The sequence below is a fragment of the Rhinichthys klamathensis genome, unplaced genomic scaffold, assembly GCF_029890125.1.
Source record: "Rhinichthys klamathensis goyatoka isolate OS25496 unplaced genomic scaffold, OSU_Roscu_1.1 h1tg000186l_1, whole genome shotgun sequence".
NCBI classification, from domain to species: domain Eukaryota; kingdom Metazoa; phylum Chordata; class Actinopteri; order Cypriniformes; family Leuciscidae; genus Rhinichthys; species Rhinichthys klamathensis.
This window is the reverse complement of record NW_026606714.1, coordinates 2,163,553-2,176,466: the sequence shown is the minus strand read 5'-3', so window position 1 is coordinate 2,176,466 and position 12,914 is coordinate 2,163,553. Positions and strand designations below refer to the sequence as shown.

Here is a 12,914-nt window from a genome sequence, read left to right as displayed (position 1 = left end):
CAAACATTTTCTGGTCCTAAGCCTTATTTATGCATATAAATAATTTAAGACCACTTAACTTATTGATTGCTATCAGGATGTGAAGAGACTTTTAACCAGCATAACAAAAAATGTTTCTGGAACAAATCTCCAACCCTGCCTTTTATGTAACACTGAGAACATAATAGTCTTCAAAACTTTATTGTTAGATTGCAGAGTGCTGGGCACCAGTATAAAGAAATAAGGTAAGAAGCTGATATAAATGGCACAATATTTTAAAGTGGTTTGATGGTTGCCGTTGCATGTGATCATCAACTCCATCGGCATCAGAAGTACTTGGTGGGATCTGATTTGTCACACATTTGAACGTGAACATGGGAAGTGATGCCAGGATAAACGCTCTGCATTGGGAGCAGACTTCCGATCTTCTGCCCTTTCTTCAGGGTCCCGGTGTAACGGTCCGGCTTAACGTAGAACAGCTTGAAGCAGAGACCTGTCAAACAGACATGAGATTACTGTGAGATTATGCTTTTGACGTACAAAATCGTACTCCACATGTCCTATATTTACCATTCTCATCCCTAGGCGTCATGAAACTGACGCCTTGGGAATCATTTTGACCATGCTTCAATATTCGACGCTTTAGGCACCCTTTAGCGTCAGTTACATGACGCGATCCTAGGGCGTCATCTCACTGACGCTTTACCTTTGACGTCAGTTAGATGACGCTATCTAATCCTAACCCTACCCCAGACCTAAACCTACCCGCGTCATCTAACTGACGCTAAAGGTAAAGCGTCAGTGAGATGACGCCCTAGGATCGCGTCATGTCACTGACGCTAAAGGGTGCCTAAAGCGTCGAATATTGAAGCATGGTCAAAATTGTCATTTTAGTGACGCCTTGGGATGAGAATGCGTTGATATTTACTAATATATTAATTTTCAATATAGATATGACCTATTCTATGAAATAAATGTGTGCTACATTGCTATTCATGCTTTAGAATATTTAACATAAGGTACACACCTTCTCCACTTAAGTTAATGCCATCATTGATAGCATTGTTCTTTATGTATGGTGCAGCTTTGCCGTTCAGCTTCACATCAAATGGAGCATAAACTGTGGCACCATCAGCACACACAATGTCAAGACCCATATGTTTCCGATTCCCACTGCAGCACAAACACACATAATAAGAATAGTCCTATCATCATTTACTCCCTGTGACCAAAATTAAGTAGTTGATAAAAAAATTAAAAAAAACTACTCGCATAGCTTTAAAATCTTAATGTAGGCTACATTCAAACATTATGCAATAAATCAATATCTGACATCAGTGACATCAAACTGTATTCGTTTGAGTGTGTCTTGTGACAACTGATCAGTGAATAATAATATTAGTACACATTAATTTCTACTGCATGGAAAAAAGCAGTCTGTTCAGTCTGCAAAATATCTTCTGTTTCTTATGAAAGATAGAAGGTCATATTGGTTGTAAACAACTTGAGGGCGAGTAAATGATGCTTTTTTTTCGTATGATGTCTGTGGTACAGATTTAAAATCTTTTGTAAAGTTGAGTTGTTGGGTTGTATCAAACTTGTGTAGTAAAACACTCAAAACAAAAGAATGATCAATATGTTAGCACACCCTTCACTAAAAATGTGTCATGACTTCTGGGAAGAGCCATGAGGAAATAAAACTGTACCATGTTTGTTCTGAAAGCTTGTTAATTACTCATTGTTTTTCCATTTTAATTCAGTTAAAATAATCGTAATGTTTTCACTGTCACGTGCTCACAGTAAGCCTGTTAACGTTACCCACAATACATGTTATGTGTACGTCTCTTCATTTTGACATGGTTTTATAAAGTTGGTTGAGACATATGACATTTTAAAACTTCTTAACCCGCATCGGCCCGCGAGCGGGCCGTCGAGGGCGTGGCTATACTTTTATTACCTTTTTTAAGCTTTGTTTTATAACAAATATTCATCTGACTATCATAAACTATGCATCATTTGAAAGCTAAAACACTCAAGAACCATGTTCTAGACTTGTTTTTGCAATCAATACACCAGAGAGGAAAGGGTTAAATAAAATGCAAAAGGACTGCTCATTTGAAAATGAGAAAAATGAACCGCTATACTCATCTTTCATCGAGAAGGGTCTGGCTGCAGACTTGCACTCTCAGACTTGCACTCTCAGACTTGCACGCTCAGACTTGCACGCTCAGACACGAGCGCTTCCGCTGCAAGTGACGTCACTTGCAGTCGACACCTGCTCTCCGCTACCGGCTGTGGCGTCACTTGCAATCCCTTGTTCTCCGTTTATTTCACAGAGTCGATTGATGCCAGATTTGAAGATAGCCAGCAAGTGGTGTTTGGATCAATCTAGTGCACTGTATGGTTCTGTTCATTTGCCCAAAGTAGAGTGTATGGAGGAACAAGACGTTGCGGAAGCCATTGAGAGATTAGAGAAGGCTGAGTTTCCACAGGACAGAATCGATGCTCTGGAACCCTTTTGCTTCATCTTTACTGTAATGAATGACATGCAAATGTTTCTTGAACATGTAGTCGATGTCATGAAATTAAAGGTAAACTGTCGAACTACACTAGAGCAAAGTGAATAATGTGCTAATGTGTTTTTATATATGTTGTATATTGTCTATTTCTACCTTGTATTTGTCTGTTTTGCACATTAACTGTATGTAATAACTGTAAATTGACATTTACAATAAAAAGAAAAAAAATGCATCATCTTGATGTTTTACATCTACAAACTGTTCCCACAAAGTTAGGAGCATGAAATTGTCCAAAATGTCTTGAAAATAATTAAATATATAATAATAGTAAAAATAATTTCTTTCTTTCTCAAAACTGAGTTTTGATTTCTAAGTGATCAATTTATGTACAAGTGTTTTCCCACATGATTGGCTGTAGGTCATCAGTTAATTAATGTGGCATTTAAATGCCAGTGTTTCCCAAATGAAACACAAGAGCTGTTAGTTTTGAATGATGTGTGTAATGTAGAGAAATGTGTTTAGAGTTTTGCAAATAGTTTGTTTTTCAAATGCAAACTGAGTGCAAAGCATATAGTGTCCTTGTATTTTTGCAGGCTTGGCCTAAAGATTGGGTACATGAGTGAATGGTTTCACTGAGTGAGCCTCAAATTCCACTTGTAGTGTTTTAGCAATTTGAAAAAAACTGTCAACAAAATGACAAATGACACCTTAACACGACCAAAATGAGCGTGTCTACGCGTTCAAAAGAAACACGTAAAAAATTGCCGCGGACAAACACTTCGTGTTGACGCGGTCAAATTTCACGCGTTTCGTTTAAAGACTATTACGATCGCGTTCCGTAGAGATCAGGCGTCGATTGCAAGTGACGTCACTTGCAGAGGAAGCGCTCGTGTCTGAGAGTGCAAGTGACGTCACTTGCAGAGGAAGCGCTCGTGTCTGAGCGTGCAAGTCCGAGAGTGCAAGTGACGTCACTTGTCTGCAGCCAGACGCTATTGCTTTCATCTCGTATGGTTCAGATCAGTTCGGAAGAATCCAAGAAACAACAGCATACATTTCAATGTAAGGGTCCACTCTTCAAAATGCATCCCACTTTTTAATCCAAAACAACGAAAAATAGGGGAAAAAAATGAAATATCCTCCTTTGTTTTCATGAGCGTTTTCGAGATAGAGTTCGCATCATGTTCATTTTCAAAGAAATATCGATTCTAATCCATATTCCAACACTCAAAAGCCATCTCACCCCCGCAGTTTAGACTCTTCCGGATCGAATGATACATCCTACTTCTCTGTCCTTCAATCACAGGCTCTGTTACAGACCAAAACAGTAAGAGAGTCCCTGACAGGCTGAGCGCGCTGTCCATCGCGCAGCTGGGCTTTCGACTGGATAAAAGCCTGGATAATGCTATCCAATGTCCTTTGAGCTACGTTTTGATTGATGGGAGTATTAGCCAACTAAAATCGATTGCAGTGATAGACAGTTCATGCAAGCACATTCGTCAAATTCAACTGCGCAAAGTTTTCATTCACATGTGCGCTTTCGCCACGCGCGCAGCACGCACACACATAGTTCCGACCAGAATGTAAACAGACACATAAACGCGATGTTTTGACACATGGAGCTTGCATAAATGCACGGATTTACTCTAAAGCTTATATCTGAGCATCTGTATCATGGATCGTCGACTACAGAAGAGATTTGAAGGTTTTTTTGCAGAAAATGACGAAGAGCAACAGGAAGTAATAGGATATTCATTATAAGTATCAGTTTATTGCAATTTATTTGGGTAAAAACCACGTTTGTAATTACAAATGTTCTAAAACATTTATGTTTTTCTTTTTATATATTTTATACATTAGTTGGAAAATGAACACTTCTGCAATGTCTATACATAGTGAGAAATCACTGTTTTTGCTATTAGAATTGTTCAAAATAAAGATAATTTTGGTAAAATGTTCAAATGTTGTGCTGAAATCGTTTTTTTCTTGTGTGGTTTGAAGGGCATAACAGTTCTGAATTGTTGTTGCAGACCTATAGTGTTTACTCCCTATGTAAAGTGTTTGGGTGCCAGGTGTCCATTTGGAGTCTCCAAATTGCATTTTGGAAAGGACGCCTATACTTTTCTTGAATAAAAGCTTACAGAAGCTACATTTTTGGGAGTATCATCCTCAAATTTGAATCTAAACATGGTCAGACATTCAATTTTATCTTTATGGTGTTTTCAGGCCCTTAACATAAAAGTCTGATCATTTTTTCCCTAAGTGAAGTTAATTAAAAGAAATCGTGAGTCACATTCATGTAAATTTTACCTTGTTTTACTCTGTTCCTATGCTACTTTGAGTAATAATGACTCTTGGGTAACAAAGTTCCAAGTGTCTAGTTTAAAAAAAGATCAGAGTTATGAATGTGGACCATAGGGTTTAAGAGCTACAGACATTTGTATTTGGGTATGTCATTTTCAGAAAATTCTCAAAAAATGGGGCGCTGGTTAAGAGGTTAAATTAATAGTCAGACATATCAGAGAGGCCATTATAATAATTGACTGTTAAAATCCCACGTGTTAGATTGTGTCATTTACTGTATAGGCCTACTTATATATGGTCAGGAAAAGTCTTGTCAATAATGTTATTTCTATTCAGATTTCTTGCATCTCTCTCTATTATTTTTTTCTCAGTTCAGATGGGCTTTATTGACATGAGTGTTTCTAGAACCTTTGTTCCCACAACATCAAAATCATTTTTTTTTCCAAATCTTTGAACAGTATGCAATAATTGTATTATGAACAGTAATTGGTATGAAGATTGATATCATTATTTTTATCATTATCATTACTCTGTGGTAACTAAGATCTTTTAAATATGAAATTTTAAAATTAGAGAGTAGAACATGTTCAACTAAATGTTCCTTATTTAATTCACTTCTCTTTCTCTCTCTTAGGAGTCAGTGATGATGTTGTCCATGTGTTTGTCCATCCATTGAAGTGGTTCACGTCATGATCAAATTTGTTTTTGTGTGTGTTCAAGTTCAGTTGTTACATATTATTTTGTAAAATATTTTGTGTGTTCAATTTCAGTTGTTATATATTATTTTATAAAAGATTTTGTGTGTTCAAGTTCAAGTGTTATATATTATTTTGTAAAATACACAATCTTAAATCTACCCCCTGAGTCATCCTTGTCTTCCCTCTGTACTTGAAAATGTGGTCCATCGAGTGACTGAAAAGGCTATAACATGATTCCTTGTTTATTTTACTTGAGTTATATTATAGTATGCTACTTAGACCCAATTTCTCAACATTCCTAGGAACCTGGTTTAATTGCAATAAAGAAAGTAGTATTTGGGTGTAATAAAACTTTTTAAAAAACTCTAATGTAGTTAAAACTGGGTGGAGATACTGCCTTGGTGGCACTTTTTTCGTTCCTCCAAACTGGGTCCTGGAAATGCGTTCCTGGGACTGCGGTTCTCCGACTCGGTAGGTGGCGCTGTCACAAAAAAACTAGGGTCCTAGAAATGCGGTCCTAGAAGTGGGGTCCTGAAAATGCAGCCTCCGGGACTGCAGGCAGATAATATTGAGAGAACCACTGCTTCAAAGCTTGCTTTGGTGCGAAAAAAATCATGTGACATATGACGTCCGAAGCAGCAAGTGCTTCATTGCCTGAATGAATCATCTGACTGGTTTGCGGTCCAATCAGGTGATTCACTGGAACGGCGCGTCTCGATTCTGAGTCTGATGGTGACTGATCCACCAGTAGCAAGATCAGAAGACCCACTGGCGTAGGCTACTGGCGAAACCATCAAAATGTGTACCCTCATCTGTTTAATCTTGCAAAAAAAAAATTTATGTTCGCCAGCATCATCTGTTCCTTGTGAGCGAGTGTTTTCCAAGTCTGGAGAGGTTGTGAGCAAAAAAAGAAACCGACTCAGTCCAAAAACTGTTGAAAAAATAATGTACCTCAATAAAAATCTTTGAGTGTTCCCCATCCCAAAAATCACCCCCTGCCATAGTTACACAAGCACACCCAACCTATGCCATATTTTCCAAGCACTCTCTCCTAAATAACACAAAACATACATTTATCAATTTTTATTTGTAAATAGAACATTATGCTCAGCATTAGCATGTGCATAAAAGAGTTTTCAAAGGAAATATAGTTAAAAATTTAAAAGTTAAAATGATCTTAGCAAAGATGCTTCAGAACTAAAGTAGTTTCTCCAATACTGCTCACTGATTAATTTGACTGCAGCCTTGCTTTTCGCCAGGAGAGGTCGCTGCAACTGAAGCTTCGAGTAATGAACCCATTTTCGAACCAATTGGCTCAAGTGGTTCAGTGCTTCACAAAAGCTTCATTTGGCCATCACTACTAAACAGCATTTGTATGTTGAAAGTTATAATGTTATTCTATGTGTTAAGTTTGTTAGCTGTATGAGACTAGCAGTAAGCTAGATCAACATTAGAATTGTCACGGGTGTGGTGAAGGTAGGTGAAGACAAGAGTCCAGATTTCCAATTCAAATAAACTTTACTATTAAACACCTCAAGAAACAGGTATAGGCAGCCAGACGATAAACACACCAAGGTAACACAAACATCAGCATTGACGTGCTAACATTCAACGACCGACAAAGACTGAATGAACAGAGGCTAACTAAATACAGAGACAAATGAACCATAATGATGTGAAGACAGGTGACACAGATGATGATAACGAGGGACAGGCTGGTAAGTGAGGGAGTGAATACAGGTGTGGAGACGAGGAGGATTCTGGGAAGTGTAGTGAAGAGACAAGGACAGACTGGTGCAGACGAAGACTGTGACAAGAATAACATACTGATCATATTCTAACATTTCATCATGTTGAGCTATATAACATTGATTTGTTTAATGTACATTTACTCACCTGTCTAATAAAGTACATCCAAGAGCAGCGTCTCGTCAAGTCCAAGTTAGTCGCGGACATGGAGCTCTCGCCATTTCGAAAACACCACGCCGATATTGATCCTCGTTTTATTTCTCCTTTTGTCCCAAAGTCTGCTTGCCGTGGTCCATATTGTTTGAACGAAACAACAACAGCGTGAGCGTGCCGCTAGACGTAACGCAGTTGTCCACGTCTGTCGCCATGGTTACTATGGCAGTACAAGTGGAAACGAGGATATTACATCATTGACAGGCGACAATGACCAGGGATGAGCCATTATTTAAAATTGGAATTTCTCTGAAATTAAAAATCTTTGGGAACTTTTGGGATATTGTAAGTACACAACTGCAGGAAATATATCACACAGTGCAAGTGATTTTTGGATATTTTATTACAAAAATCATCTCAGACTCGAACACAAGCACATCTCAGACTCAGACTCAGCCTAATGATTTCTGGAATAAAAGAAAAATCGATAATTTTGACCCATACAATGTATTGTTGTCTTTTGCCACAAATATACCTGTGCTACTTGTGACTGGTTTTGTGATCCAGGGTCACATATGATTATGTACATGTGTTGCATGTACTTAACTGAATCACTAGTAATTTATATGATGGTGGTAATAAGAAAAATTACATTGAAATATATTTGCTAGACTTGATGACTATGTCACACTGGTTTTCTGTCTCTCTCTCTGTGGTTTTCTGCAATGACATTCTGTACAAAATAGACTTCAGCTAAATGTGTAATTAAAGAGTTAGTTTACCCTAAAATTCTGAAAATTTTAGTCATCCTGATGTACCCTTACATTCGGACCGAATGCAATGATTGGACAAACATTTTCTGGTCCTAAGCCTTATTTATGCATATAAATAATTTAAGACCACTTAACTTATTGATTGCTATCAGGATGTGAAGAGACTTTTAACCAGCATAACAAAAAATGTTTCTGGAACAAATCTCCAACCCTGCCTTTTATGTAACACTGAGAACATAATAGTCTTCAAAACTTTATTGTTAGATTGCAGAGTGCTGGGCACCAGTATAAAGAAATAAGGTAAGAAGCTGATATAAATGGCACAATATTTTAAAGTGGTTTGATGGTTGCCGTTGCATGTGATCATCAACTCCATCGGCATCAGAAGTACTTGGTGGGATCTGATTTGTCACACATTTGAACGTGAACATGGGAAGTGATGCCAGGATAAACGCTCTGCATTGGGAGCAGACTTCCGATCTTCTGCCCTTTCTTCAGGGTCCCGGTGTAACGGTCCGGCTTAACGTAGAACAGCTTGAAGCAGAGACCTGTCAAACAGACATGAGATTACTGTGAGATTATGCTTTTGACGTACAAAATCGTACTCCACATGTCCTATATTTACCATTCTCATCCCTAGGCGTCATGAAACTGACGCCTTGGGAATCATTTTGACCATGCTTCAATATTCGACGCTTTAGGCACCCTTTAGCGTCAGTTACATGACGCGATCCTAGGGCGTCATCTCACTGACGCTTTACCTTTGACGTCAGTTAGATGACGCTATCTAATCCTAACCCTACCCCAGACCTAAACCTACCCGCGTCATCTAACTGACGCTAAAGGTAAAGCGTCAGTGAGATGACGCCCTAGGATCGCGTCATGTCACTGACGCTAAAGGGTGCCTAAAGCGTCGAATATTGAAGCATGGTCAAAATTGTCATTTTAGTGACGCCTTGGGATGAGAATGCGTTGATATTTACTAATATATTAATTTTCAATATAGATATGACCTATTCTATGAAATAAATGTGTGCTACATTGCTATTCATGCTTTAGAATATTTAACATAAGGTACACACCTTCTCCACTTAAGTTAATGCCATCATTGATAGCATTGTTCTTTATGTATGGTGCAGCTTTGCCGTTCAGCTTCACATCAAATGGAGCATAAACTGTGGCACCATCAGCACACACAATGTCAAGACCCATATGTTTCCGATTCCCACTGCAGCACAAACACACATAATAAGAATAGTCCTATCATCATTTACTCCCTGTGACCAAAATTAAGTAGTTGATAAAAAAATTAAAAAAAACTACTCGCATAGCTTTAAAATCTTAATGTAGGCTACATTCAAACATTATGCAATAAATCAAGATCTGACATCAGTGACATCAAACTGTATTCGTTTGAGTGTGTCTTGTGACAACTGATCAGTGAATAATAATATTAGTACACATTAATTTCTACTGCATGGAAAAAAGCAGTCTGTTCAGTCTGCAAAATATCTTCTGTTTCTTATGAAAGATAGAAGGTCATATTGGTTGTAAACAACTTGAGGGCGAGTAAATTATGCTTTTTTTTCGTATGATGTCTGTGGTACAGATTTAAAATCTTTTGTAAAGTTGAGTTGTTGGGTTGTATCAAACTTGTGTAGTAAAACACTCAAAACAAAAGAATGATCAATATGTTAGCACACCCTTTACTAAAAATGTGTCATGACTTCTGGGAAGAGCCATGAGGAAATAAAAGTCAGATAAAATTTGCTTGAGAAATAGAGCTTTATATACAGACAATCAGAAGCAACATGATCAAAAACAGAATTTACCGGCCGGCCCCATAGTTTCCACAGCCATACTTTGTATCACATCCTCTTTTACGGTTACTTGTGTTACCACTGCAGAGGGGGCCAAATGTCACTGTGAAATGAAAAGATATTGTGTTATTTTATGCTTCCTGACTGTCTTTATATTTGTCTGTTGTCTTTTTCTTCATTTACATTTCATACCTCGACTAGCATCAACACGAGAGCTGCAAATCACTGAAAAACAGACACACGTTAAGACTTTAATTTGCATAATTATTGTATTTTGGATTGTTTTTGCAAGGTTTACTTTGCATGTTTACTCTTTTATCAGTGTTTTTTAATGACACAACAAAACATAAGTAAACTTCAAATTTAAAAATGTTAACAATAAAACCCGAATCTTAATGGGTTACTCATTCTTGTTGGCGAGAATATGTGGAATTTTTTTTAACAATATTTAATTTTGATTTAAATGTAATTAAAATAAATGTACATTTTAGAACATAAACATTGTCACAATTAAGTATGCTTCATTTGGGCATTAGACTTGTTTTCTTATCTTACTCATTTACAAGTTATAGAATAAAATTGCTGGCAATAATGATTTCAGTTAAATTGTAATTTCTCACCGGCCAAAAGCAGAAAACTGAAAAGGATGTAAAGTCTCATGATCCTATAAGCTTTGCTTTTCAGATGCTTTCTTCTCTGCTGTCGTCCTCAGTCTGTTTGGCTCATTTAACTGTGAGTTTTTATATTTTGAATGGTGTCATGACTCATGAGGAAATTCTGCTTTCAACACACTTGCACATGTTACAAACACAATGGAATTGCATAACAGCCAAAATGGGAACAAAAGACTACCCTTAAATATAAATTTATGTTGCAGTGAAAATAATCCAGTGCAAAACATAAAATCCAAGTGAAACTCTCAGAATCACTCTATGACCATTTTAGTTTTTCTCATGGGATATTTTTCTGCTTGGTTTTTCAGAACCAACATTGTGCAACCACAGTGCATGATGATGAAAATGAGAAAAGCTAAAATGCAAGCTAAAAGTGTTGAAAGAAATCCTTCGGTTATACATTAGGATGTTCACCAGTCAGGTTAATAGACCTCACCAGCACTAACTTATAGTATTTATGAACACATGTAGTACATACTGAGACTTTATCAATGTTTAAAGGGGTCATGAACTGCATTTCTAAAAAGAAATGTTCAAATGTTCTCTGAGGTTATAAGGTAATTTAGAAGTAATAGAATATTTTCTATCTTTTTTTTTACCCTCTCTTTGAAACACTCTGATGGGCGTGGCACATTGAAGACTTCGAAATAAACGCCCAGTGATATGATTGGGTAACAGTTTTGCATATTAAAATAATTTTCCACATCCCCACCACCATTACATGTGAGTAATTGTTTTGAAAACATCCGATGTTGAAAAATGGCAACCAGTGAAATTCGAGCAAGAAGGTGGCTGGTCGCACACTGAATTCAGTACAGACTACAAAAGTACGGAATCAGAAGACAATACATAAGGAATAAATATTTATATTTATTCCTTATGTCTTTGTAAGCTAGTATTGTATTTTATGGCATTATTTTAGTGTTGAAACAAAGACGCTACAGAAAGGTGTTTATCTCATTACATAGTTAAAACATTGGCCAACTGTATGTAAGGTTACATTTAGTTTCATTGTGTTTTAGTGTGGTTTTCCCTGTTCATGTTTGCCTGAGTTCTCATTCATTATTTGATGTCATTGTTATTGTGGACCTTGTTCAGTTTCTTTTCTCCTGTGTATTCAAGCCCTCTGTTTACTTAATGTCATTATTATCTTTGCTTTGGTAAATCTGTTGCGTTGGTTTTCTTCTAACTGTTATGTTGAATTGCCTTCTTGTTTTTGACAAAATGCCCATCTTTGGTCTATGCCCATCTTACACTCGCTGCCGGCTAGCCTCGACCGGAGAAACCATCGCCGTCCGCCAGGAGGCGGAGGAGCATCGAGCCGTCCCCAACGGATGTCCAGTAGCTACCATCGCATGGCACCGCCAGTAAGTCTCTCAGCTGGCTGAGGACCGAGCGGCAGTGTGTCGGGGAACCGGACCAAGATTTTTTTTTCTTTCGTCTCCTCTCTTCCGTCTCTGTCACTCCTCATGTTTCCGTCTCCTTTTCTCTCGCCTCGTCTGTCCATACCTCCAGGTACCGCAGCCGCCATGTCCGGTCGCCCCGGAGGAGGGGAGTAGAGCGCCGCCTCGGGTGTATCTTTTTTTGTATCTTTAGCGCGATATTTTTTTCCCCAGGATGCTAGGGGAAGACTCATTAGGGAATATTCATTAGGGAACTCCTCTCTGATTGGTCTTAACCCCAGTGACTGGTAGGTTTAGGAGCGGAGTTAGGGGTAGGTCATCAGACCAGTCAGGGATGAGTTCCCTAATGTAATACATTACTTTACTCGTAACATTAAAACAAATCTGATTAGGCTATGTAATGCATGTTACTTGTAACACATTACTTTACTTGTAACATCAAAAAAGTAATCTGAATGCGTTATGCCTGCCCCAACACTGCTAATTTCAGATGAGATTGAAAAAAAAACGTATCGCTAGGTCTTCTCAGAAGAGGGCTATGCTAGAAATGTGTCCATCTCTAACATAATCAAAATTATCAGCTAATAAGGGTAAATTGACATACTCTGGTACACTGGAGGGAGCATCTGAGTGGTTTCCACAGTTGTACCTTGACAGGCTGTAGAAAATTCTGATGGAATCACGTCCTCATGTTTTGATATTAAAGATACACGAAGTGCAACTTGTATGAAGGTCAATTGCCTTTGCAATATTTTGGATTTATATATTTTTTGAATATATTTTATAGTTTTCACATGATTTGATATATTTGTATTGATTAGTTTGTTAAATACTAGGGCTGTCAA

The 12,914-nt window shown here is 37.7% G+C and overlaps 3 protein-coding genes across 3 annotated transcripts in view; all 3 read right to left on the bottom strand.

The window, feature by feature from the left end:
• The window catches only part of tdo2a (tryptophan 2,3-dioxygenase a), a 263,007-nt gene that overhangs the window by 168,896 nt on the left and 81,197 nt on the right, over positions 1–12,914 (bottom strand). The window lies entirely within an intron of this gene.
• Positions 165–1,183, bottom strand: LOC130095176 (leukocyte cell-derived chemotaxin-2-like). The gene is made up of 2 exons (XM_056261873.1): positions 1,007–1,183; positions 165–472 (listed from the first exon to the last, which is right to left on the bottom strand). The coding sequence occupies exons 1-2, from the start codon at positions 1,134–1,136 to the stop codon at positions 306–308; spliced, it is 297 nt and encodes a 98-aa protein (XP_056117848.1). The 5' UTR covers positions 1,137–1,183; the 3' UTR covers positions 165–305.
• LOC130095173 (leukocyte cell-derived chemotaxin-2-like) lies at positions 8,413–10,723 on the bottom strand. The gene is made up of 5 exons (XM_056261868.1): positions 10,613–10,723; positions 10,185–10,217; positions 10,005–10,095; positions 9,255–9,400; positions 8,413–8,720 (listed from the first exon to the last, which is right to left on the bottom strand). Exons 1-5 carry the CDS (start codon positions 10,650–10,652, stop codon positions 8,554–8,556), a joined length of 477 nt encoding a protein of 158 aa, XP_056117843.1. The 5' UTR covers positions 10,653–10,723; the 3' UTR covers positions 8,413–8,553.